We start from the raw sequence: 25,394 nt of genomic DNA on the forward strand, positions 1-25,394 counted from the left end.
TTGTTGCAGAATTTTAAAATGACATGAGAGTATATTAAATTACCTCGTATTTGACTCACCCTTTTTTTATAACGCATAACAAAACACCTAACAAACATTAAAACATAAATTTTTCAGTAAAATAGACATTACAATATTGAAAAGACGGTGACCCAAGCATTTCAAAGTTTTATAAACTTTTTAACAGAACAGTACGCTATTGAAGTTTTCATTCGCTGTACAGCAGTGCGTGCCATGCTCGGTACAAGCAGCAGTTACTTTGGCAATTTTTTGAATTTATCCAAACGGCTTCAGAGTTATTTCCTCATACCATTCAGACACAAAATGTGAATCTATTGAAATACTTTCAAAAAAATCGAACTGCTTATTGTATACTAGTTGAGCCCGAATCTTACAATCCGGAAAATATAAATGTCTGCTCAGAATTAAAAAAAACTGCGGATACATTCCATTGGCCAGTGTTTTGAAGATATTTAATCTTTGTATTAGTTCTTTGAGTTCTTATATTGCAAATTTTAGCTCTAAGATGTTGTACATAGATAAAAGAGTCATAGCTGGAAACTGAAACAAATAGTTTGTATGGTCGTATTGGACTTTATTTAACTGAATAAAAACATTATCTCCACTGCTGATTCTACAGGCGGGCAATACGGCTCTTTAGTGTAAGTGGCTCTGAACCGTCTATTGTCTGCCGCAAACCGATTCACATAGTCGGTGTTAAGTCACCGACTGGCAAACACCGACAGAACCGACTGGCAAAATTCTGACTTCGAGAAAAACGCATTCAAAGTTTGCTGCATTCGAAATCATCTTAAGAGTCTGGCTGTTTGCAACATTTATGTAGCCTGATTAGAGTAAAATGTTGCTTAGAATATTCTTGATCGTTTGCTATCATTAACTCCTTTTTGGAAATTTTGCGACTTGGTCCGGTCTGATCCATATAATATCGCGACAAGCAGTCCAGCCGAGCAGTTGAGTCAAGCAGTCGAGTTGGGCAGTAGAACCGAGCAGTTTAATCGAGCAGTCCAGTCGAGCAGTTAAGTCGAGTAGTCCAGTTGAGCAGTTTAATCGAGTAGTCTAGTCGAGCACCCGAAACGCACAGTTTAGTAAAGCGGTTCAGTCTAGCAGTTCAGTCGAGTAGTCCTGTCGAGCAGTTAAATCGAGCTGTCGAATCAAACAGTTAAGTCAAGCAGTTGAGTCGAGCAGTCGGGTTAAGTGGCTAAGTCGAGCCGTTGAATCAAGCTGTCAGTTGAGTCGACCAATCAAATCGAGTAGTTTAGTCGAGCTGTTGAATCGGGAAATCGGGCTGAGCAGTTGAGTCGAGCAGCCGATTCGAATTGTCCAATCGAGTAGTTGAGACTAGCAGTTCATTCGAGCAGTTGAGTCGAGTAATCCAGTCAAGTAGTAGAATCAAGCAGTTGAGTAGAGAGCGTCGAATCGAACAGTTGAGTCGAGCAGTATAGTCGAGAAGATGAATCATGCTGTCTAGTCAAGCAGTTCAGATGAGCAGTCGAATCGAACAGTTCAATCGTGCAGTTAAGTCAAGCAGTCGAATCGAGTAGTTAAGTCGAGTAGCCCACTCGAGCAGTTAAATCGACCTGTTCAGTCAAGCAGTCAAGTCGATCTGTTCAATCAAGCAGTTGAGTCTCGAGCAGTCGAATCGAGCAGTTCAGTTAAGCTGTCCAGTCGAGCAATCTAATCGACCAGTCCAGTCGAGCAGTCTAGTCATCCAGTTGAGCAAACGAGCAGTTCAGCTGTCGACCAGTGAGGTGACTGAGAATACAGGTACCGATAAGCCTCTTATGACGTCCTGTCAGAGACCTGGTTTTCGGTACAGACATGAGCCTCTTATATAAATAGATAGATAGATGCTTGAGCACTTGACTGTCGGTGTTTTTCGCCTTACTACTACTTTTCCACCCATCTGGTTCTCTAGAGCCAAAAAGTACGGAAACTAGTTATAATTTGCCCTTGGATAAGAAGCTTTAAACCACTGACGAACTGACAGGACACATAGAAGAAAATCCTTTAAAAACCATCGTCATGCACATTTTGCTTGCACACTAGCACCCTCTGTTATGCATGTTGCGGAGTAGCTTGCATTTGCAGGGTTTTATGCTGTAGGGTTTTGTACATTTGAATGGTTTTATACTGAAAACTCAAAGCAACACACGCGCGCCACGATGTGGTCATGTTGCGACACATGCTTTTTTGAAAAATGAGTGGTTTTTGATTGGACGATGGAATTATCGCGAGTGTCTTGTCTGTTTGTCTGTGTTTAAACTTTAACTAGCCCCAGCTGGAATTTCGTTCCGTGAACTAGGAGGTGACACAAGTTATAATTTTTGTGGCCTTGGTCAAGAGGCTTCATGACGCACCTCGAGTCAGTATCACTCTACCAAACTTGCTCTGGCAAGAGGCTTCGCTGTTGGGAAATACAGAATTTAGTAGACTCGGTAACCTTATGACTACAGGTCACCCTTAAACTTTCTTGAAATGCTTGTCATGGAGTTCGAAATAACCTGTCCAGAAGGAAGATTGCTTTGATCATAATCATTTCACAAGGTTCTGCGATATTAGGCACTCAAAATGAATGGCAAACTGGTACATTTCATTTATTTAGTTTCATTTCAAACACAGACATCAATTATATGTACCCAACTTTAAGCGTCATAGTCATAGTCTTTCCAATAGACGGAGGAAATGATAGAAGAAATTTATGTAATCAAAGGTGTGTTACAGTGCCTATCCAACAGAGTGAGACGCGTCGTGAGGGAGAAAGTCTTTGAACAAAGTTCTTCAAACATGTCGATTTGATCGACCTCGATATAAATATTTATATTATTTTTACAACACAGATTTCTCCTCCGATTCATAATTTGTGTTATGGGATACCTGCAGCTTATGTTTTATCAAATCAAAAACATTATTAAAGTCATGCTTGAATAAAATGCTGTAAGCCGCTTATAAATATGTATTTATGTGCCTGTAAAATGCAACACCTTTTTAAAGGTCCATTTTTTCACAGAACGGTAATCAAACGTAAAATCGATTTTCATTTTTACGGTTCACACCAGGAGATGCGGAAGCTGTGGTCTTCATATTAACAGCCAATCATGCAGCAAGTAGCACAAGCTATAGCGTTCTGATTGAGATACTGCAGGCAGCTTGCATTAATGTCAGCCATGCAATGCAGATACCGAATTGATAATTTAAATTTTAAATAAAAATTAAATTTCAGACAAATTTATTTTAAAACTCTCGTAAAAATGTCAATTAATAAGCAGCAGCTTTGGATCGTTTCTCTGTCCTGAAATTTAAAATGTTTTTTAAACGAACCTTTTATTTGTACTTAAAAATCTGGTGGGTTTTTACAGCAACGCCCGGGGGCTCTTAATCGATATTCTTTTCACTTGCACCCTCCACCGCTTTTTGCTGGCAAACATTGATTTCGTGTTTTCATCTGATCAAAAATCGCTCCACGCCAATCGATTTAATTTGCTTAATTTAAACACATCACGGTGTTATCGCTTTTGATCACAGCTATTGTGCCCTCCGGAGAAGAACGCTCTGGCTGGCTGGTGTAACCAGCTAACTACCAAGCGTCCCCATAAGGCTGATCGCACCGATGCGAACGCTTGGTTTCTCTCCTCTTCGACATGTACATGTATGGATGCTGTTTTGTGCCCGGAACAATTTTGCACCAACTGCTCAATCCCCGGGGCCGGCCGGGGTAAGAAGGCGCAGCCAGTCCCCGATGCTGTGTGGCGTGCTGTTTAAAAGTTTCATTTTTATTTCTCCATTTTCTCGACTCGATGCTGTCTTATAGCCCCGAAACCCGGCGCTTTTCCACCGCCATCGCATCGTGTTCCGTTCAGCCGAGGATCCTCCAGCTTGTTTGTGCAACAAAACGTAATTTGATTTTATGCTCGAGATAAAAGCATGACGAATGTTATTTCTTTTATATTTTCGCTGCTGCCCAAACCGGGGGCTGTGTTTGTAGCTGTGTCCAGCTTTCGGTTCGGATTCCACCGGACATTCAAGTATCGCATTCTGCTTTTAAAGCTCTCATTCCCCGTTAGTAGTAGGTAGGGTTTTTTCCCCGTTTAGTTATCATGTTTCCACTGCAGATAGATGATACAACTTTACTCTGCACGCTGGCTGGTGGTACAGTTTTATGGCCATACCGTATATGCTAGTTGGCTTCTTGCATCTTCCGAATCGGTTTTCCGCCGTACACGGAACGACTAGAATTCCATGTCTATTTCTTTCGGAACTTTTCAGAATTTGCGGCTTTTTGCCTACATGCATTCACCGCTCGAGTAAACCAGTTGCCTTAACTACTCTTGTGTGTCGGCACCATTTCATTCAAATTTTCAAGCTTCATGCTGTCTTCATCCCGAACTGGAAAACCGTAGAACGACGACGCTTCACATGCATTTTACTTTTTTTATTATGCTCTCATTCAACTGGCTCCGGTTGTGCAGCTGTGTTTCTCAACTCGTTAGTAGTTTATTTTTAAACTTCTAAAGCGAAACACAATTAATGTTTTTCTGTTTTGTCACTCGCTTCATGTATCTTTTTTAACTTTTTTTATACGTTCTGCGCCGTTTGCGGAAACACCAATTTCTTAATTTGGAATCGGTAAAAACAATCGTAAAACATCGTTAGCGATGTATCCTCCCGGAAACGGACAGCTGGGAAAAGCGGTGACAATCGTTAATATGGCAACTGACTGACAGAGGTTTGCACATTTCACCGGGTTCGACCTATACGGCCCGGTGTCCTGTCGATCGCGTGACAAGGGAAAGTTTTCCCCATCCCCCCATCGTCATTGGTTGGATTTATAGCACGACGATTGAAATTGATTGATAACAAGCGATAGAACTCACTCGTCACAAGCACCACCATCCACACGACACACGAGACGGTGGATTCGACGGTAATGCGAAGGTAACGGCGAAAAGGACGTGCTAAAAGCAGCGCGAAGTTTCGTGACATATTGGTCTTGTCAAAATTTATTTTTCTTAATGCAGCCTTGCGCCACCGGCTGGATTGTTTCCTTCCTATAAAAGTTTCATCTTCTATCCGGATAAATCTCACGAACAATGTTCGGAATGTTTACCAACTTCCAACGATGGTACTTAAATAAATTTTTCCTGTCGTACACTTTTACTATAATAATTTCGTGCAGGTGAAGAAAAAACTGTCAGGGACAACAAAATTGATAAAAAATTAAACCACAGCTGACACGTAATATATCCCAATTTAAGACACAGAAAAGAAAAGAAATTTCATAATAAATCAAAACTTTAATCAAATTTGAATCTAAATTGAGACAATTCGCAAGGGGAGACCGACACCAATACGGTACAAAAACCATTGTTCGCAAAGACGCAATCCAGCACAAACAATTTCCGATATAGTAGAAAACCCACGTTTGTGGACGTTAGCTCTTGCGAAACGACGAAAATGTCCCGTTCCAATTAAATGGAAGGATTTAATTATAGAACAGTCGAGCTCTCTCACAACAGCCGGATCAGATGTGCCGATTCAGAAGCGACTCATTAAAATTTGAAAACCCCTCGTCTGGCTGGTGGTGGACACACACACACACAATCCGACAATATCGGATTTGATAACGCTAATGATGTGATTCCAATTCGTATTTGTGACACCCATTTGGACAGAAACATTCGCCTTTTGAGTGGTACCAATTATCGGGAATCATGGCCTTTCGGGTTCTGAGCATTCCGAAATGGAAACTAACAATCGGTTTTGCTGGAGCAGGTCCAACATCCAGCATCCATGCTGGTGCTTCTACTGCTGCCAAATTGGTTGCTCCGTGGCGTGAGTGTCATTGTCACACAGCGCAGGAGGACGACGGTAATATGATCCAGTCGTTTTTGTTGCTTCCACCCGACCCGATGCAGTGGCACTGGAGAGTGGAGATGCTATGAATGATGGAGCACTTTATTATCATTATTTACATGGCCACGTTGTACGTTGATGCCGTGGAAAGGGGTTGCTTGGTTCGCTATTTTCAGGCCGGCATCCAATAAATTGTGTCAATTCGACGGTGGAAAAAAGAGCTGCTTCTCGTAAATAACAGTCGATCGGATTTCCACCGAAGAACCGAGGCCAGCGGATGGTAAGATGGATTGGTCGTTATTTTATTCAATAAACAGGAAGAATGGGGATTCTGTTTTCAATTGCTTCCATGAAGTTTGATGGGTTGATATTTGCACAATAAGGAAAAAGCTGGAGCGGGTTTTCTCTGGAAGGGAAATAACGAAACATCCTTAACTTCAACAACCAGCGTCTAATTCGAACACAATGGAAAACATATTTCCATGTTCAATCATAAATTACTCCAGCAATATTGGAATTTCTTCTTCCATTGACATAGAATCACGTCTCACGTGGAAGCTAGGAGGGTAAAATCAAATGCTATAGCGACGGAAAGTTAAGTTTTCTCTTCGATTTTCGTGAAAATTCGCTATTGAAAAATCCATAATTGTTGAACGCTGTCAAAATTAATAAATCAACTAATCACACGTAAGTTCCCTTTTTGCTTTCCCGGTGTGACAACGTTTCCTCGTCCCAACAGGTCAGGAACCATTCGACTCGCTTGAACCTCAACCAATTTGATGTCCTGATAGTAAACCGAAACGGCCTAGAATATATAAAATTTTGTACACAGACATAGTTCTTGGAAATCTTTATTTTTTTAGAAAGCTTCAGTGAGAAGGATCCAAGAAATCAAGTGGAACCAAAAAAAAACCTAATTCCACTAAACTCCTTGAAATCAAGGGGAAGGAAGAAAGCGTGAACCTTCCGTACCAAACACTTCCCATATAGATAGATAATGATTTATTTACAGTCGTTGGGAGTATCTTTGCTAATAAAGATTAAGTGATACTCCGGACCCTCAGGGATGAACTAATGGTATTTAGACCAGAAGCTAGGCTGTAATTGGCCAAGGATATGGCGCCTTATTTCGCTCTCTGAAAATAGATTAGTTTGCCGAAAAAATTAGTTTAAATCATATAATACTTGAAAATAAAGTCGTGTGGTTTAATGGTTGCCTAAAACTACATTTGTAAGGTTAGGAACTGAAAACCGCACAACCCCGCACCTCCTAGCTTGGCGGCTACTCAATTATACAAATTGAAATATTTCCAGGTATGACCACGTGGAGGCGCTAGGTAGGGGCTTGGGATGACTAGTGCTATATTGGACGCTTTTTCCTAGTTCCCTTCCCTATTTCATACCCCTACACAAAAACCGATAAGGGAATGACACAAAACTAGGTGAAAAAAGAAACACAACGCAAAATTGATCAAAAATGATCCAAACAATTGTTTAAATATACATGTCATATTAAAATGACAGGAAAATGGCTCAAAAATATATACAAAAATACAAAAATTAAACAAACTGATATAAGAAATAATACAAAAATAACACAAAAAGAGTTCCAAAGAGACACCACTAATGACATGAATGATGTTCCAAATTATAGGTTTACTATTACACCATATTTAGAAGAAAATAAAACAATATAAAATTATAGTTTCATGACAAAATGAGATAGAATTGATTCTAAATTATGCCTTGCACCAAAATGACACAAAAAAGCCACAAACAATTAGAGAAAAATGACTCGAAAATGGCAAAAAAATTATACCAAAACTACAAGGTATACAGCCCGAAGGGTTGTGCGAAAGGGTGACGTAGGACTATATCAGATCATTAGATCAAAGACTAATGCAAACTGCATTTCTGGCATATGTACGTTTATAACAATCGGTGAGTGTCATTGTTTAAGGTGAATGTTTAAAAGAGAAGGGCGAAATATTCAGATTCAATTCTTCATTGAATGCAACTCGTTAACTCGTTTGTGGCCTTTAAAAGGGCCGTTGGTAACAACTAACATTATAAAGCCAAAGCACGTGCATCGCAAATATGATGTGCCATTCGAATGTGCTTCTCCTTTGACATGAATGGCAACAGGCACGTAAGTTAGCAGCGTCGATTCACTGTCTTTTGCTACGAGAAGGTTTTACTAGTTTACTTTCACAGCTTACCGCTTGTTACATAGCAGAAAATATGGCACATACTCAAAAATGTCTGTTTTATTTGTATGAGAGTCCTTATCCAGAGGGGTGAGGGGTCTCAAACCATCATACAATAAATTCATACCTCCCAAACCCCCCATATGCTAAATTTGGCTCCATTTGCTTAATTAGTTCTAGAGTTATGAGGAAAATTGTATTTCATTTGTATAATTGCTGGTCATTTAATCTATCCAACGACATATAAATTGTTCAGTTTCGTTCAGTAGTTTAGTAGGTATTAGCATTTGAAATATTTCATTCAAACGTTACACTTCTGTTCATTTTCACAAAGTGCTACCCAGTCCCAGTATAGTAAACAAAAACATAGTCCTACGTCAAAATAATAAATTAATGAATATTTAGTCCAAACAGACAGTTCTTCTATAGCAATATTGCAAATCGAGCGAGAAGCAAACGATGCCGACTCTCGCTCAGGAGCGAGTATGAGAAGCATAGCAACCAAAGCTTACGCCACAGACGCAAGCGTACGACAAACAGCCGCCGTTGCTGTTTGCAGACATTCTGCTGCCTACACACTTGCGAACGCATATACTCGTAGCGTCTTTCTGCACAGCCCGCTCACGTGGCAAACAATCCGTGAACAACCAGCTGCCCGCGTGGTCTTATACCCTGATCGGTATCTTACGTGAGTGATCGTTATCAGCTTCTCGGGTTGCAATGATGAGCGAGAGCAGCGACCGTGGTTGTTGTTAGCTAAATACTCATTGCAGTGCATGAATAAAAAAGAGCGAGAATCCGTACTTATGCCGGCGTGTTCGTCAGAACAAGTTCGCGTGTGTAAGAAAGTTAGACCACTCGAGTGTGGGCTTCGCAACACTGTTTTATAGACTGTTCTACAGTATAGCGGAAACGCTTGAGGAAATGCAACTTGAAAGCTTATATGAAATTAGCACAACCTTACAGGAGTGAAAATTGTTGTTCTGCTCGGGACAATTTTTACAAGCAGACTGTTACCGGCAACACTTATTTCAAAAGTGCGTAACTCACAGAATAAAAATATTGCTGGATGCAGGAAAATTATCTCAGCAATCTAGGAAAAATATCAGTTGAAAAAAGTTTTTCACTAAATTTAGCACGACGACAAAGAACTCTAAAGAAAAGTCGGAACCCAAGTAACAATTCCAAGTTTTCTTATAGTGGTTTTCATCACCAATTTCATAAAACCGCTAATAAAACTATGAGCTCCACCAGAACTTTCTGATGAACGCTATAAAACTGCTTTCAGACCAAGTGACCCGCTCCTCGGAAGGTTTTCATAACCTCTATAAGAATTAGGTAATAAGCTCAAGTAGTCGTATCACGCTCTGCTGAAAGCAGCAATAAAACCAATAAGGCTTTCGCTGCTTGACAGCCACCGCCATAGTTTAATAAAGCTTTTCGCTTTTCGCTCTTGTAAAAGCTAAATCAGTTCACCAGCTTTGTCAACTTGAAAATACATCCGTGAGCAGAAAAGTTCAAGTTTTACTATCAGATCATTCTGAACGACTTGGTTTAAAGCGTCCATACTAAAATATCCTATTGAATAAATAATGAATTTCAAGCAGTTTTAGTTCGTTTGCAGCATGTGCGCTTTAAATTTTATCGTACATATTGATATGACAGGTTGATAAAATCAACGTGTCACTGAAATTTTCCAATTTTCGAAAACTGGTTATTTTAATAAAATACAAACAGTTTTATTATGGTTTTCCAGCTAGCTATAAGTGTATTTATACTCGTATCCTCTTGGTATTGCGCAAGACCACAATAAACCCAGAGGTACCGCAATGAAACCTTTATAAATTCAAGTAACACCAAGTGGCTTTAGAACTGTTACTTGGGAAAATCCATGTTCTAATTCCTAGAAAATTGTGATGAACAATGATCCGTCATCGTACGTTCGAATCTTGACTGAGAGAGATTGTTATAGTCAAAGGGGATCATAGCACTAACCCCTCAATTTTTCTTTACACTAACAGTTAATTGCAAAATCTGTTGAACAAAGAAGCAGAAGGCAAAATTTCGTCGGAGTGTAATACCAATAGTTTACTTTTTGCTATGAAAAATATTGACTTAGAGCAGGTGAGACTCGAGCCTTGATTCACGTGAAAAAAGACAAAAAGGGTACTCAGCAGTATTGTCATGAACAACAGATTCCTATCTTCTGGCAATGTATGAATAGTATCAAAAGATAGGCGAAAAGAGAACAAACAAGCCAATTGTCTGGTCTCGTCTTAGCTCGAGTCAACAACTCTCGATTGCCGGTCAAGTGTGTTTTCATTACACCACCACTCCAATATTCTATATATTATCACTGATGGGCAAAATAAAGTGCCCACATCATCTTCTGAATCTGAATTTCTCTCATTGGTTTGGTTTAAATTGAGGTAAGCATCCTGTAGTCTTTTTGATAACTATTTTTTTCTCTTTTTTCATTTACTCGTATAAGATTCTATACGCGGTCAAGACGTAAAATATTTTGCAAAAGGAGAAAATGCCTGATGCGAAGAAGAATGATTAATTGTATGAATTGGAAAATTTCGATCTGCACCTACGCTCTTTCGGTTGGTACCCAAATGTTTTATTCACTAAATTACTGCCGCTCGTTATATTAGGTAGCCTAATGCCTAGTTTTGTTTTATTCTCCCAATTCTATCATTTCCGCCGATATTATTTTTTGTACGACAGCTCTTTGTTTCTACCGCCGAGAAGACTTAGTGCGATAGAAACAAGCAGTGCGTTGTCGACAGTTGCCCCGGCAAGTTTATTCAATTAAAAACATTGTTTGCATTGGACACTTTCTGCTTTTCTCTGAGAACTCGACATACTTGCCACCAGGCTCTTTAGTTTCTGCTCTTCCCAGGCGCGCTTCAGGGCTTCATCACCAGCCCACAAATACTCGATTTTGAGATCCGGACCTTGTGGTTTGCGTCCAGCGGTTTGATCCGGCAAGGCTTGGGTATACGAATGTCCTGTTGCTCTTCTGATTTCTCCGTCTGGATTAGTGCAACCTCCAGATTTTCCCACAGGATAGTGATATAAGAATCTGTCGTAATTTTATTGTCGAATTTCCTGAAGTTTTCCGAATTTCCTTGAAGATTCTCACTGGATCTCGGGAATGGCTACGTTCGGGTTCTTCTTGATTTCGCGCATGATCTTGATGTTGGTTCTTACATTCGTTCTGTGCTTCCTGCCTGTACCTCCACTAATCCGACAGTTTTATCACTTTTTAGTTTCGCAAGAACTTTCCCAATCGCGATTTTTTTTGGTATTCCTTAAGTGAATCTATAAACAGAACATAAAAAATAAGCTATCAAAAAAGACTACAATGTGTTTTCATGTGGATTTTCAGGACGATTTTGAATGGACACTTAGACATGTTGCAAGTCAGTTTGGGTATTCCTAATCCTAAATATCAATTATCAGTCCCACCGGAATCCAGACCTGGTCTTTTCCAATGTTTTCTAGAATCATGGTAAATGAGGATTTAAATATTGTAAAACCGATATGCAGTAAGTTGAGCAGATTGCTATTTCTATTTGGTCTACTACCTATTTATGATGTGCAAAATAATCCCACTGCAATCCAGAATAGCTCCGGAAAATTGGAACCAAACTTTGCCAATTTATAATTTCATTAGAGACCAATCCAATGTAGTTCTTATAACTTAGAAGTTCTAAGCTTAGTTGCATAAAAATCGAACAAAAGCAATGAAGATGGAGCCAAAAGTGTAACTGCATATACCCTTATTTTTGGTCGGAGACGTAAAGCTTAAATTAACTTGACTGTCAGCGGTGAAGCCCCATTTTTCCTCAACTTAATACCAAATACCTATTTCGCCTGCTAGAGCCAAGGTATTCGCGGGTCAGTTATAATTAGCCTTTCGAATAAACTGTTTCATTACGCTCCTCGAGCCGATACCACTCTTATAATTTGATCCGACAAAAGGCTTGCTTGTTGGTAATGCACAATTCTATATGCACTCATGCTACAGTTAGTAGATATCGAGCTTACGACAACGCGTTTTTCAGAACACGGACTCGATGATCCACCGGCTACATTGCCTCTCTTATCTCTAGTGGAGAATTAAATTTGCCAAAATTCGTGAAAACATCTATGCCTATCTAGGAGTTCCGCAAGGTAGTTACTTAGGACTATTGCTGTTCGTGAGTGGAATGAACCAATTACGGCAAAGCTATCGGTAGCCATCTAATTATTCTAATTTATGCAAACGATGTAAATGTACTGTGCTGTTACCTTTCTAAAAATAAGCTCTAAATTTCTGGTCAACCGAGAACTACAATTTCGATTATTACGGTAACCAAATTTGCTACTGGGTAATTAATTTTCACCAATAACCTTGAAAAATTTTAGCATGAGGTAAATGAAAAATATTACAAACATAAAACATCCCACTCGGAACGGAAGTTGACTAGTGGCACTAAAAGGCACCTGTTCGTTCCGTTCCATCGAATATCGGCAATCGATTATCCTATTCGGCATTATGCCGCCGAGGCGAGATGTTCCCTGCAATTTAACAGACTGCATTCTGCCACAAGAAAGCTAGACATGCGATTTGACATCGCACCCATGGTCTTTCGCTGATCAAAACAAACTAGGTGGCGTTGTGATTAGGTTTGCGAAGCACACTCTTCCTCATCACAAGTAGAGAGTGCATTTTGAGAAAAAAAAATTCATGTTAAATTTAGCAGGTTTACTTTGACTCTGAGGAGTACCACAAGGTAGTCACTTAGGACCATTATAGTTCGTGATTCTAATCAATAAACGCGGCACTCACCAATACGCTTCCATTGAACTTTAGCAGCCGAAGCTGAACTACAAAGCTACAATTGAAAGCCTCGAAAATTATTTTCTCCATAACCAAGCTTACTATTTTCCTTTCAGTGAGCATCAGTAGCCGGTCCGGCGACTAATGAAAACGGAATGCTACAGCATCAATAACATAGTGTTCTTACGCTTAAATCCACGTCGTCATACGAACTAGTTGTCGTGTCCTAGGCACCATCAGTTGAAATTCACTCGAAATTCGCCTTTTCTTGAGGCTTGAGGCTAAAGTTATTACGCTCAACTATATAAAAGTGATTGTCAACCAAAAGGATTGTGCTAAACTCACTGCATTGTCTTGAACTAATTGCGCAGTTAAGTTTTCGTTTTTAGCAAAATTCCTGCACGATTCCAATAATAAATAAATACGCAAACCTGGCGTCTGCATATCAGAAAACCAACCGAGCAGAACTCGTAAATTTTTAATCGAAAAAGTTAATGCTTAAACATGCAAGCTGCAGCAACATCATCACCGCATGCATGCTCTCGTCATGGCATGAGAACCTCAGAATATTTCCCACATTCCACATTTTACATTTCGAACCACGAATGCCGTTGTATATTCCACTTCTAACCGTAGGCAATAGTAGACATGTCACCGGCGCTGAACATTAAATCAACATTAAAACATCGTTCATTCGCTCATCTATACAACAAACCAACCTCGTTAGCTTATTGTTTCCTCGTAGATTTGGTTTTGTGCATTTACCCCGATTAAACCCGATCTGCCATCGTAGCAAAACCTATTTATATTGTTCGGTATTATCACGAGTAAACTACATTCAACATGTTGTAATAAAAAAACACACAACTCTAGCAACTAATTTGCAGGATTATGCACAAGCACGATTTATTCAGCAGAGCAACTAATTCCGTACTTTGTTTTTTATTCCCTGTTCTCTTTCTCGACCGGTATTTTTTTCCCTCGCACCGACCAACCGACAACACATCGATCCGACTGCCACACACCCGGAACGGAACGGAACTGTGTTGGGAACACAACAACAACAACAACAACGCCCAGCAGCAGCGGTTTGCGTACCATGGCCACCAGAAGGTAAGAAGTTTTTCGATCTCCCTCCAAGGCGAAAGTTTCCCTGAATTAGTCCTAGAAGCTGCAAGATAGACAGTCAGAGAGAGAGAGAAAGGGCCCACACAGACACAGTCGCACAGAAAAGAAACAAATCACTACCAGGAAGAAAGTGGAGACTAGGTTTATTTGCTTTTACATCCGTTTTGCTCCCGCGGGGAGCCTTTTTTTACTTCTTCTCGTTTTCCGCTCCATAAATTGATAAAGTACGGTTTCGCAGCAGATCGGACAGCCATTTAATAATAGATTAAGAGTAAAGTAAAGTGAGACAGAACGCGACGGACAGGAGCACAAAAAAAGTTTTGCGCAAACTGTGTTAGAAAACAGGTGGCAGCAGAGTAGAAGTTTTTTTTCCCTAGAATCATTATTAGTGCAGAGAAAACAAGTTCAGTTCGCGCAGCGAAAAGGTGAAGTTCGTGCAAATTGTACATAGGGTTTTCTCCTCTGCAAAAGTAGTAGCAGCAGCAGCAGCAGCGATGCTGCTTTTTTAAATGAAATTTTGTTACATTTTAGTTTTGTATCAACCAATGGAAAAACAATCATAAACAGAGAGAAAAACGCGAAAATCATTTCGTACACACTTTTTTAAACTACGGTTGTCTTATTTACTCGCCTTTGTTGAGCCTTTTTTTTGTTGATAATGAAAAAGTCTAAAATTGATGCTGTTTGCCGAAGGAGCTTTTATCAGCTGTTCTCTCCGCCGTCATCAATCATGCCAACCAATTTATTGATAATGCTCAGGTGAAATCTTTCTTCTAGCGGTGTAACAGAAAGGTTACTCCACATTGCCTCTGACTTGTGGTAGGATCAATAAATAGCTTTGTTGGGATGTACATAAGAGGAAACTTAAGGGAACTTTCAGAAGAAAGTTTTGGTCTAATCGGAGGATGGTGAAGCGAATCTGTTATTACTTATTACAAAAATATCGACCGATTGGGTCGAAAACTCTGAAGGGTCGTGTGCAATGGGCTTGGAACTGGACTAGAAATCAGAGTTGAAATTCACTCACATGTTTTCACTCGTTTTTTTGTTATTTTCTCTCTTGTATCATTTCCAGTTTTCGTGTTTTCTTAACCTTTTTATATCCTTTCATCCTCGTTTTTTCCTCCTCCGTCTGTTCTGTTTTTCTTTTTCTTGATGCCTCGATTTTCCTTCTTTTCTGTCACGCTTATTTTATTGTTGGCTCCCTTTTTTCTTTTTCTCTTCGGTTTTCTTTTTTTGATTTCCCGTTTTGCGTCCTTTTCTCTTTCGTTTTACCGTTTTCTTAAATCCGTTTTTCTGTTCTTTTACCCATTTTTTGTCCCCTCTTTCATTTGTCCCGTTCCGTCCTCTCGTTTTCCACATTTTCTCTCTCGTTTATCTTTTTTTATGCTGGTTATTCCTGTCTATTCCTTATCTCTTCACCTGTCCCGTTTTTCATCCTTTTCCTTTCCTTCGGTTTCTTTTTCGTTTTTCCTTCCTTTCTCCAGTTTTTTTTTCTCCGTTTTACCTTTTTCATTTCTCTCCGTTTATACGTGTTTTTACTCCGTTTTTCTTTTCTTTTGTCATCTTTCCAATTTTATTTTGCTCCATTTTCCTTCTTGTTTTCTTCACCGTTTTTCTTATTTTCTCTAGATTTTCTTTTCCGTTTTACCTTTTTCTTTTCTCTCCCGTTTTACCTACTTTTGTTCTTTTTTTGTAACCCGTTTAACCTGCTTTTCTCGTTTTCTCTATCAATTTTCCTTTCCTTCTGTCCGCTGTTCTTTTTCTTCATTCCTTTTATCTTCGTTGCTTGTCTAATTTTTCGCCCTTTTCCTGAATCGCCTCAGTTCCGTTTGCTTTGTTTCTTCCATTTTTCTTCGTTTTCTATCCATTTCTGTCTAGTTTATCATCATTTCTTACGCGTTCTTAGTTTTCAATACGCTTATTCCATTATGCATTGTTGGTTTTTGCCTTCGTCTGTTCTGCTTTCCTCTTTTTCATGTCTCCTTTTTCCTTCTTTTCTGCTGCGTTTATTTTATTGTTGGCTCCCATTTTTCTTTTTTGTTCTTATGTTCTCAGTTGCTCTTTTATTATTTTGCGTTTAACCCTTTTCTTTAATCTGTTTTTCTTTTCTTCTTTTTCGCTCGTCCCGTCCGACCCCTCGTTTTTCCAGATGTTCTCTCGTTTTTTTTTCTTTTTTCCGCTGTTTCCCCTTTCTCTATTCCGTTTCTCTTCATTTCCTGTCCCATTTGGTACTCTTTTCCTTTGTCCTGACCAAAAGAGGAGAAAAAAGCGACGTGAATAGAGGAAAAACGGAGTGTACACAGAAAAAGGTCGAAAAACGGAACAGAGGACCTTTTTCTTACACTCCGTTTTTCCTCTATTCACGTATTTTTTTTTTCTCCTCTTTGGTTTAGTTTGTCTTAATTTTCTTTCTTGTTTCCTTCGGTTTCTTTTTCGTTTTTCCTTCCTTTCTCTAGTTCTTTCCTCCATCTTATATTTTTCTTTTCTCTTCGGTGTTACCTTTTTCTTTAATCCGTTTTTCCTTTAATCTTTTTCTATCACATTTTCCCATTGTTTACCCCCTTTTCTCGTTTTCCTTCTTTTCTCTAGTTTTTCTTCTCCGTTTTACCTTTTTCTTTTACCATTTTGCCTATTTCTGTTCTCCTTTTGCATCCCTTTTGACCTATTTTCTCATTTTCTACATCGATCCTGCCCACTTCTTTTCTTTTGCCCGCTACTCTCTTTCTTCGTTTCTTTTCTTTAAGTTGCTTGTCTCGTTTTTCGGCCTTTTCTTGAGTCCTGAATACCCTCAGCTCCTTTTTTTGTCTTGTGAATTTGAATATTTTTTCTTCATTACCTGTCCCGTTTTTCGCCCTTTTCCTTTGTTTTGATTTTCCTCTATTCCGTTTTTCGACGTTTTTCTTTGATTTTTACCTCGTTTTCAGGCCCGTTTTTTCTTTTCACATCTCTTTTTTCACCCTTTTTTGTTTTTTTTTCATTTTCTTTCTCGTGTCTTTCGGTTTCTTTATCGTTTTTCCTTCCTTTCTTTAATGTTTTCCTCTGTTTTATCATTTTCTTTTCTTTTCTTTTCGGTTTTACATTTTTCTTTAGTTCGTTTTTGTTTTCTCCTTTTCCTATTACTTTTTCCCATTTTCTTTCTCGTTTTCTTTATCATTTTCTCGTTTTCTTTTCTCTCCCGTTTTACCTATTTATATTCTCCTTATATATCCCGTTTGATTTACTTTCCCATATTCCTCGTTTTCTCTATCGATTTTCCTTTTCGCGTCCTTTTTTTGTTCCTTTTCTCCTCGCTGCTTATCCGGTTTTTGCCGTTTTCTCCTCGTTGCTTGTCCAGTTTTTCGCCCCAGTTCTGTTTTTTGTCTTGTTTCTTCCGTTTTTCTTCGTTTTCATGGCCTTTTTTCCGCTGTTCTGTCCCAGTTTTTTTGCCATTTTCTATCACGTTTCGACTTTTTCGATCCTGGTTTCCGTCTTTTTCCTTATTTATCCCGTCTTCCATTGTCTGTTCCGTTCTTCCTCTTATTATGCGTTAAGCTTTTCTTTTCCTTTTCCCCCATTTCTATTCTCGTGTCTCCAATTTCCTACTCTCGTATTTTCTCCTTTTCATTTCCTTCTTTTTGTATCACATTCCCCCCTCCCCTCCCTCTTTAATTTCGTCCCGTTTTTTCTGCTTTTTTGTCTCGTTGTTTCTCCTTTTCTGTCCAGTTTATCCTCATTTCTTACGCGTTCTTGGTTTTCATTCCATCTTATTCCATCTTTGCTCTCATTTTTCTTCTTTTCACTTCCGTTCTTCCTCTTTTGCTGTAAAGTGTCTCCGTATTTTGCCTCTTTGCCTATTTTGCGTATTTTTTCTTTCGTTTTTCTTTTTTTTTTGTGCATAACAGATTTTATTTTTTTTCTTGCGTTCTTCCACTTTTTCTATCCTCTTTTCATCTATTTTTATTGGCTTAAAACTAAACTTTAAATAAAATTTATAAGTGGGCTTTTAAAAGTGGATTTAAAACTGGAACTAATTTTACGCAATTAATAATATTTATCGCAAAAATAGCGGACGATTAAATTAAAATTGCATTAAATTCTACAGAACGCGTGCCCCAGCAAGTGTACGTCAGTAATTGCGTCAACGAACCAAGTTTAAGTTAATGGCTTTCAAATTCAAACAGATCCTGTTATAAATCTCAAAATTAGTGTTAGCATCTGTTGTGACTTTTATGTGCATCCCTACAAAACTATAGAAATGCCAGACTCGACTTGTTGAAACTTGAAAGGCACGTAAGTAAGTCTTCCGTCAATTAATTACGTATAGTTCAAACCACGCTTCTCTACCATCAAAGGGCGCAAAACAGCATCAATTTTAGCTTTCGTACTTTATCGTACTGAATTCATACAGGTCTTTCCCGTTCGTATCGTATAATTGCACTGCAAAGATTAATTAAATAATTGCTTTTCTCGTTGAAAACTTCTAAGGTTGGTACCCGTTAGAGATATTGCTAATAAACCATGTACCTTTTCTATTCTATTACCCCTCTATTTCCCGATATAAACACGAACGAACATCTAGGTTACCGCCTGTCGATGGGAGCCTGGCCGTGGTTAGGAGCAACGGCAGCAACCGTCGGTGCGACCGGGGCTCCGACGGCCCATCTAGCCGCAGCAGGAGCTCCCACATCGGCCGCTGCCGCCGCCGCAGTAGCGGCTGCAGCTGCCTCCAATCCAGCAGCGGCCGCCGCGGCAGCAGCAGCCGCCAATCAGTTGCCGAATGCAGCGGCCGCAGCAGCAGCCGCATCACCTCTGCTAATAGCCCAGGCTGCCCAGCGGGCTGCGGCCGCCGCCCAGCGGCGAAGGTCTGTACCAACTCACTAATGCTATCAAACTCGCTCTCCTCCCACTGGCGACAAGGGAGGGGACGAAAGGTATACGATTTCCCACCGCGACCGTCGATGACGACAACGACGACGACATTGCTGCGCTAATTTATTGTCTCTTTTCTAACAATCAACCCACCGTCTCCATCGGAAATTTGTTTCGATGGAAACGGGCGTACTTCGTAATCGAATCATCGTAAGTTTCTTCGTCTTTTTACTGCTCCCCTTGGGGTAAACATCCTTGTCGAAGACTTGTTGATCAAATTGCAAACTAAAGTACACTATTTATTGAATTGAAAGGCACTACTCCAGAGGAAACTTTATCGCCAAACTACATGAACGGCTTTTCATCTCACTTATTCAATAGAAAAGTTGTTTGTGGTTTTCGCTCATAGCAAGTCGTAAAAACATGAAGATACTGTTCAGTTTTTGGTTTCCTCCCACTCACTCCTTTCACACACCCCACCGACACACACAGAAACTAACAGACTTTTCCGAGCGGCAGTTTGCCAAAGTTAACGCGTGAAGGCGGAACTTTTTCTTCCCCACTTACAACGCATCACGTCACCTGCCAGCTGAACTGTGCTTCTCCTGCCGCGAAAGTAATTCGCACAGTTTGTTTGCTCAAAGCTTAACACAAAAGGAACAGTAGAAGGTACGCACTCACGAAAAGTGCACCGTTCGTATCCCACAACCGTACCCAAACCTAGCGTAAGTAAGTGGCGCTTCATCTCCCGGGAAAGTGAACGTGACGCAGTTCTCCATCAAATTCAAGCCCAGGCTGGCTTGAATATAGTGAGTGTAGTAAGAACCCTCTCGGGTCTCTGACGGCTCACCCACTCACTTGTGCTGAGGCAAGAGTTTTATTTTTACTCCCCCCCGAAACGTTGCTGTTTGATGTTCAACAAACCGTATCCGCCTTCGGCGGTCGGTCGGGATACCCCGGAACAAAAAAAACAGGACGGGGAAAAACACGGTAAATAAAATCCACTTTCCTATAACTGCTTTAAATACTTTAAGCACCATTACGGACAGAGCAGTCGGGGGGAACACCGGTTGTGTTCAGTAGGGCAATGACACTACCAGCTCACTCCCGGCTATCATAGGCAGCTCGAACCTGCCGGTTGTTGAAACACGGACGAACCGACGGATTTTTTTTTTGTTTGACATGCCTGTTAGGCTCATTGCTTTGATGGTCGCGAAAGTGAAAAGTGGCTTAAAAACAGGGTCAGCAGAGCACAGGTGCTTCAAGCCAGTCGGTCGGTTCGGTTTGGATGATGGTTCAATATGACGTCAACCGTCTATTGGGTTTTGTTGCTTGGTTTAGGTACTATCTATGCAGTGTCCTCATCGGAAAGCTTCTTTTTTGAAGCATATGTTTGAAGGTTTTTGGTTTGTGGTGTGCTGTTTTTAGGCCGAGGATTCCGGGAAGGTAATCTGTTATTAAATTTGGGAGTGCTTCATCATATATCAGCCAACTTGTTGAAGTTGAAAAACAAAAAACAAAGTGAAAGGTAACCTACCGTAGGTTTAACATTAAGTCTTCGGGTTTCTACTAAAAACGAGTTGTCCTTTGCTGAAATAAAAAATCCGGTATTTTCAGCTTGAATTATGCACTGATGACGAATGAATCTACTATCAAAATGTGAGAGAAACAAGCAATTGTTAGCGTGTTCGTGATTAATCAACCCATGATTCTGGCTGACAATAACAAAATAAAGAACTCTTTTCAACTTGTTCTGTGAAAATGCAGTGTAAAAGCAGTGTCAAATTTCAAGAATTTGAGAGTCACTCCTGTTTCCCATATTCAAAAGAGGTTATCAGAGCATTGCAGCGTCTATCAGGTTTTATAATGGTTTTCGTGAATTAAATTTAACTTGATTAACATGTTCAAAGTATTATGAGTGAATTATGACTACATTATCTATCATTGTACTTCAGTTTATAAGCATTTTCAAAAGACTTGATTCCCGCAATGACATTTTGCAGCCTCCTTAAAACTACCTTAAACAATAGTTTTGACGAAGTTTAAATAACAAGATTTGATTCTTGGTTCAAATTTGATTCTGCAAGACCAGTTTATCTATACAATGCTCCCATAAAACTCTCTCAAAACCGTATATTCTTAAAAAAAACACCACACTCGTCTTAAGAAAGAACGTTGCAGCATAAATAACTAATCCACTCCAAAACCGGAAAAGAAAATCAAACAAAAGAGGTTCTTTTAGGTGGAAATTAAGTGAAAATCTGTCCAATATTTCGAACACTCCTGCATCTGAACATTAAGTGAAGTCACCGAACAACGAACATGTACAAGATAGTGAGGGGTAGCGTCACAAGTATGAATTTCTACCAAACAATATTTCCTCCGCCACCTCTCGAAAGACTTCGTTGACGTTTTCTTTGTTTCTACTAAAGATGGACGGAGTTGATGCCTATCTTGAAAACAACTTGGTTGTCTTAAGCAATTCAAACAAGTTTTATTCAAGCGCAACTTGTCTTCCCCAAGAGTACAATAAATATAAATTAACTTATTGCACTCTTGCAAAAAGAATTCTTTGTCTTGTGTAAGAAATAATAGTTTTATTAGCGCGCTCCCTTACCTATTATTCCACTCTTTCCACTTAATGCCTTATTCCATTCTGTTTGGATTCTGTTAAAACCTTTATTTCATTACTTTCTTCTACCGTCTCCTCCGTAGATGATAATAAGTTATCATTATAAAAAAGATGTGTCAAATTAGACCACACGGTAAAAAGAAAACCATTAGACCAAGAGACAACTTTGATGAAGGTTCATCCAATTAATTCTTAGAGATAAACCAAACTCCGCTAGATTTCCTACCAGTCTGACTGGTCTGACTGAGATGCAAAATACAAAAACTCGCAGTTTCATGAGAACAGTTTGCCGAAGGTGAATGCTGTCTTCGGCAAAGTTGTAGATAACAATTCAGTTATCTTGGATTCCTTTGCTTTTTCCAGTAAATATTTTTCGTTTTTTTTTTGGCTTGGTTTGATAAAATTTAATAGAAAGAAGCTCAATTTTATTTTGTACTAGCTGACCCGACAAACTTCGTATTGCCACAAATTAACCTGTGTTGTACATAAATCATGAATCTCGGATGATCTTTGTCACAATCTCGAGTTTTGCAAGCTCCCCAGTGGGCGGCGCTTCCGACGGCGGGTCACCGGCAACACTCGCGACCGTCTCGTCCTGAATAATCTAGTGTTACTATAGATAGTTTTTGTGGTCTTGTATTGACAAATGTTTTATGGAATTGTCTCGAATTTCTCGAGTTCAATTAGTTTTTGAGTTTCGCAAAAATTTCTGTTTTATTTGTATGAGAGTCCATATCCCCCTACCACAGGGGTGAGAGGTCTCTAACTATCGTAAAATAAATTCAAGACTCCAAAATCTCCCACATGCCAAATTTGGTTCCATTTGCTTGATTAGTTCTCAAGTTATAAGGAAATTTGAATTTCATTTGTATGGGAGCTCCCCTCTTAAAAGGGGAAGGGGTCGTAATTCACCATAGAAAAAATTTCTGCCATCTAAAACTCCCACATGCCAAATTTGGTTCCATTTGATTGATTAGTTCTCGAAATAAGAGGAAATTTGCATTTCATTTGTATGGAAGCCCATCCTCTTAAAGGGGAGATGGGCCATAACTCGCTTTCTAAAGAAGAGAGGGGTCTCAATTCACCATAGAAAAAAATCTTTCGTCCAAAACCACTTACATGTCAAATTTGGTTCCATTTGCTTGATTAGTTCTCGAGTTATGAGGAAATTTGTTTTTCATTTGTATAGGAGCCCCTCCCCCTCTTAAAGTGGGGAAATCCATAGAAAATATACCATAGAAAATATTCTTGCCTACAAAAACACCCACATGATAAATTTGGTTCCATTTGCTTGATTAGTTCTAGAGTTATGAGGAAATTTGTGTTTCGTTTGTATGAGAGCCCCCCTTTTAAAAAGGTAAGGGGTCCTAATTCATCATAGAAAAAATGGTTGCCTCCAAAAACATCCACATGCCAAATATGGTTCCATTTGCTTGATTAGTTCTCGAATTAGGGGCCATCCATATACCACGTGGACAGCTTAGAGGGGGGTGGGGGGTACGTGATTGTCCACGCTTGTCCACGGAAGGGGGGGAGGGGGTATAGAAAATGTCCACGTGAACAAGCGACATTTTGTGCAATAAATAGAACTTTCATTTGTGCCTTTTGAATTAATTAAAATTAGGTCACGACGTGTATTGTATTTTGCCTTACAATCAAATGCAGCTCGCCACGAAAAAGAAAATCCATTGACAACGTATTTGAAAAATAACTGGTCTTCCTAAAATTTCACGAACCACAACGGAGAGGTCTTGTGCAGTCAGCGACCAAGCTAAGGTCCTCTGGTTGAACAGGGGTTGAAGCAGATGAATCTTCAAGCGAAGATCAAGCTGGAACAGGCTTTCCAGTAGTCCATCATTTATTTGCAGTGGACAAGATCAGCATGGTTAGAAGAACTAGATCTAGATAACATGCCTAGTTTAGCTTGTTTTTACGTAAGCTTTTTTTTTAATTTTTTTTATATAACAGAATAACGCAAATGAAAACAGAATTGAGCACCGAATTTCACATAAGAAAAAAAAAATGTCCACGTGGACAAACAATGGAGGGGGGTGGGGGTTGAGTCAATGTCCACGCTTGTCCACGGAGGGGGAGGGGGGTGTTGAAAATTGGCATTTTTGTGTCCACGTGGTATCTGAATGGCCCCTTATGAGGAAATTTGTATTTCATTTGTGTAGAAGTACCCCCTCTTAAAGTTGGGAGGGGTCCTAATTCACCATAGAAAATATTTTTGCCCCCAGAAACCTCCACATGCCAAATTTGGTTCTATTTGCTTGATTAGTTCTCGAGTTATGAGGAAATTTGAATTTCATTTGTATAGAAGCCCCCCCTCCTAAAGTGGGTAGGGGTCCCAATTCATCATAGAAAAAATTTTTGTCTCCAAAAACACCCACGTGCCAAATTTGGTTCCATTTGCTTGATTAGTTCTCGAGTTATGAGGAAATTTGTATTTCGTTTGAATAGGAGCCCCCCCCTCTTAAAGTGGGGAGGGGTTCTAATTCACCATAGAAAATATTCATGCCCTAGAAAACTTTCACATGTCGAATTTGGTTCCATTTGCTTGATTAATTCTCGAGTTATGAGGAAATTTGCATTTCATTTGTATAGGAGCCCCCCTTCCTAAAGCGGGGAGGGGTTCCAATTCATCATAGAAAAAAATGTTGTCTCCAAAAACACCCACGTGCCAAATTTTGTTCCATTTGCTTGATTAGTTCTCGAGTTATGAGGAAATTTGTATTTCGTTTGTATAGGAGCCCCCCCTCTTAAAGTGGGGAGGGGTCCTTATTTACCATAGAAAATATTCTTGCCCTCGAAAACTTTCACATGCCAAATTTTGTTCCATTTGCTTGATTAGTTCTTCAGTTATGAGGAAATTTGTATTTCATGTGTATAGGATCCCCCCCTCCTAAAACGGGGAGGGGTCCCAATTCATCATAGAAAAAATTTTTGTCTCCAAAAACACCCACATGCCAAATTTGGTTCCATTTGCTTGATTACTTCTCGAGTTATGAGGAAAATTGTGTTTCTTTGGTACAGGAGCCCCCCCTCTTAAAGTGGGGAGGGGTCCTAATTTACTATAGAAAATATTCTTGCCCTCGAAAACCTTCACATGCCAAATTTGGTTCCATTTGCTTGATTAGTTCTCGAGTTATGAGGAAATTTGTATGGAAGCCCCCCCTTGTAAAGAGGAGAGGAGTTATAATTCCCCGTATAAAGAGGAGAGGGGTCTCAATTTAGCGTAGAATAAATTCTTGTCACCGAAAACACCCACATGCCAAATTTTGTTCTATTTGCTTGATTAGTTCTCGAGTTATGAGGAAATTTGTATTTCATTTGTATAGGAGCCCCCCCTCCTAAAGTGGGGAGAGGTTCTTATTCATCATAGAAAACATTCTTGCCTCCAAAAACACCTACATGCCAAATTTGGTTCCATTTGCTTGATTAGTTCTCGAGTTATGAGGAAATTGGTATTTCATTTGTACAGGAGCCCCCCCTCTTAAAGTGAGGAGGGGTCCTAATTCAACATAGAAAATTTTCTTGCCCTCGAAAACCTTCACATGCCAAATTTGGTTCCATTTGCTTGATTAGTTCTCGAGTTATGAGGAAATTTGTATGGAAACCCCCCCCTCTTAAAGGGGAGAGGAGTTATAATTCCCCTTATAAAGAGGGGAGGGGTCTCAAATTACCCTAGAATAAATTCTTGTCACCGAAAACACCCACATGCCAAATTTGGTTCTATTTGCTTGATTAGTTCTCGAGTTATGCAGAAATTTGTGTTTCATTTGTATGGGAGCCCCCCCTCTTAGTGGGGGGAGGGGTCTCTAACCATCACTAAAACCTTTCCTGGCCCCAAAAACCTCTACATGCAAGTTTT

At 39.6% G+C, this 25,394-nt stretch overlaps 1 protein-coding gene across 1 annotated transcript in view; it reads left to right on the forward strand.

Annotated features, from left to right (window-relative positions):
• The window catches only part of LOC128736825 (ecdysone-induced protein 74EF), a 423,088-nt gene that overhangs the window by 340,111 nt on the left and 57,583 nt on the right, over positions 1 to 25,394 (forward strand). The window contains exons 9-10 of the mRNA XM_053831318.1: positions 13,993 to 14,022; positions 18,599 to 18,881. Coding sequence (XP_053687293.1) covers positions 13,993 to 14,022; positions 18,599 to 18,881 — 313 coding nt within the window. The remainder of the gene's footprint in view (positions 1 to 13,992; positions 14,023 to 18,598; positions 18,882 to 25,394) is intronic.

This window comes from Sabethes cyaneus, chromosome 2 (genome assembly GCF_943734655.1).
Source record: "Sabethes cyaneus chromosome 2, idSabCyanKW18_F2, whole genome shotgun sequence".
Classification (NCBI taxonomy): Eukaryota; Metazoa; Arthropoda; class Insecta; order Diptera; family Culicidae; genus Sabethes; species Sabethes cyaneus.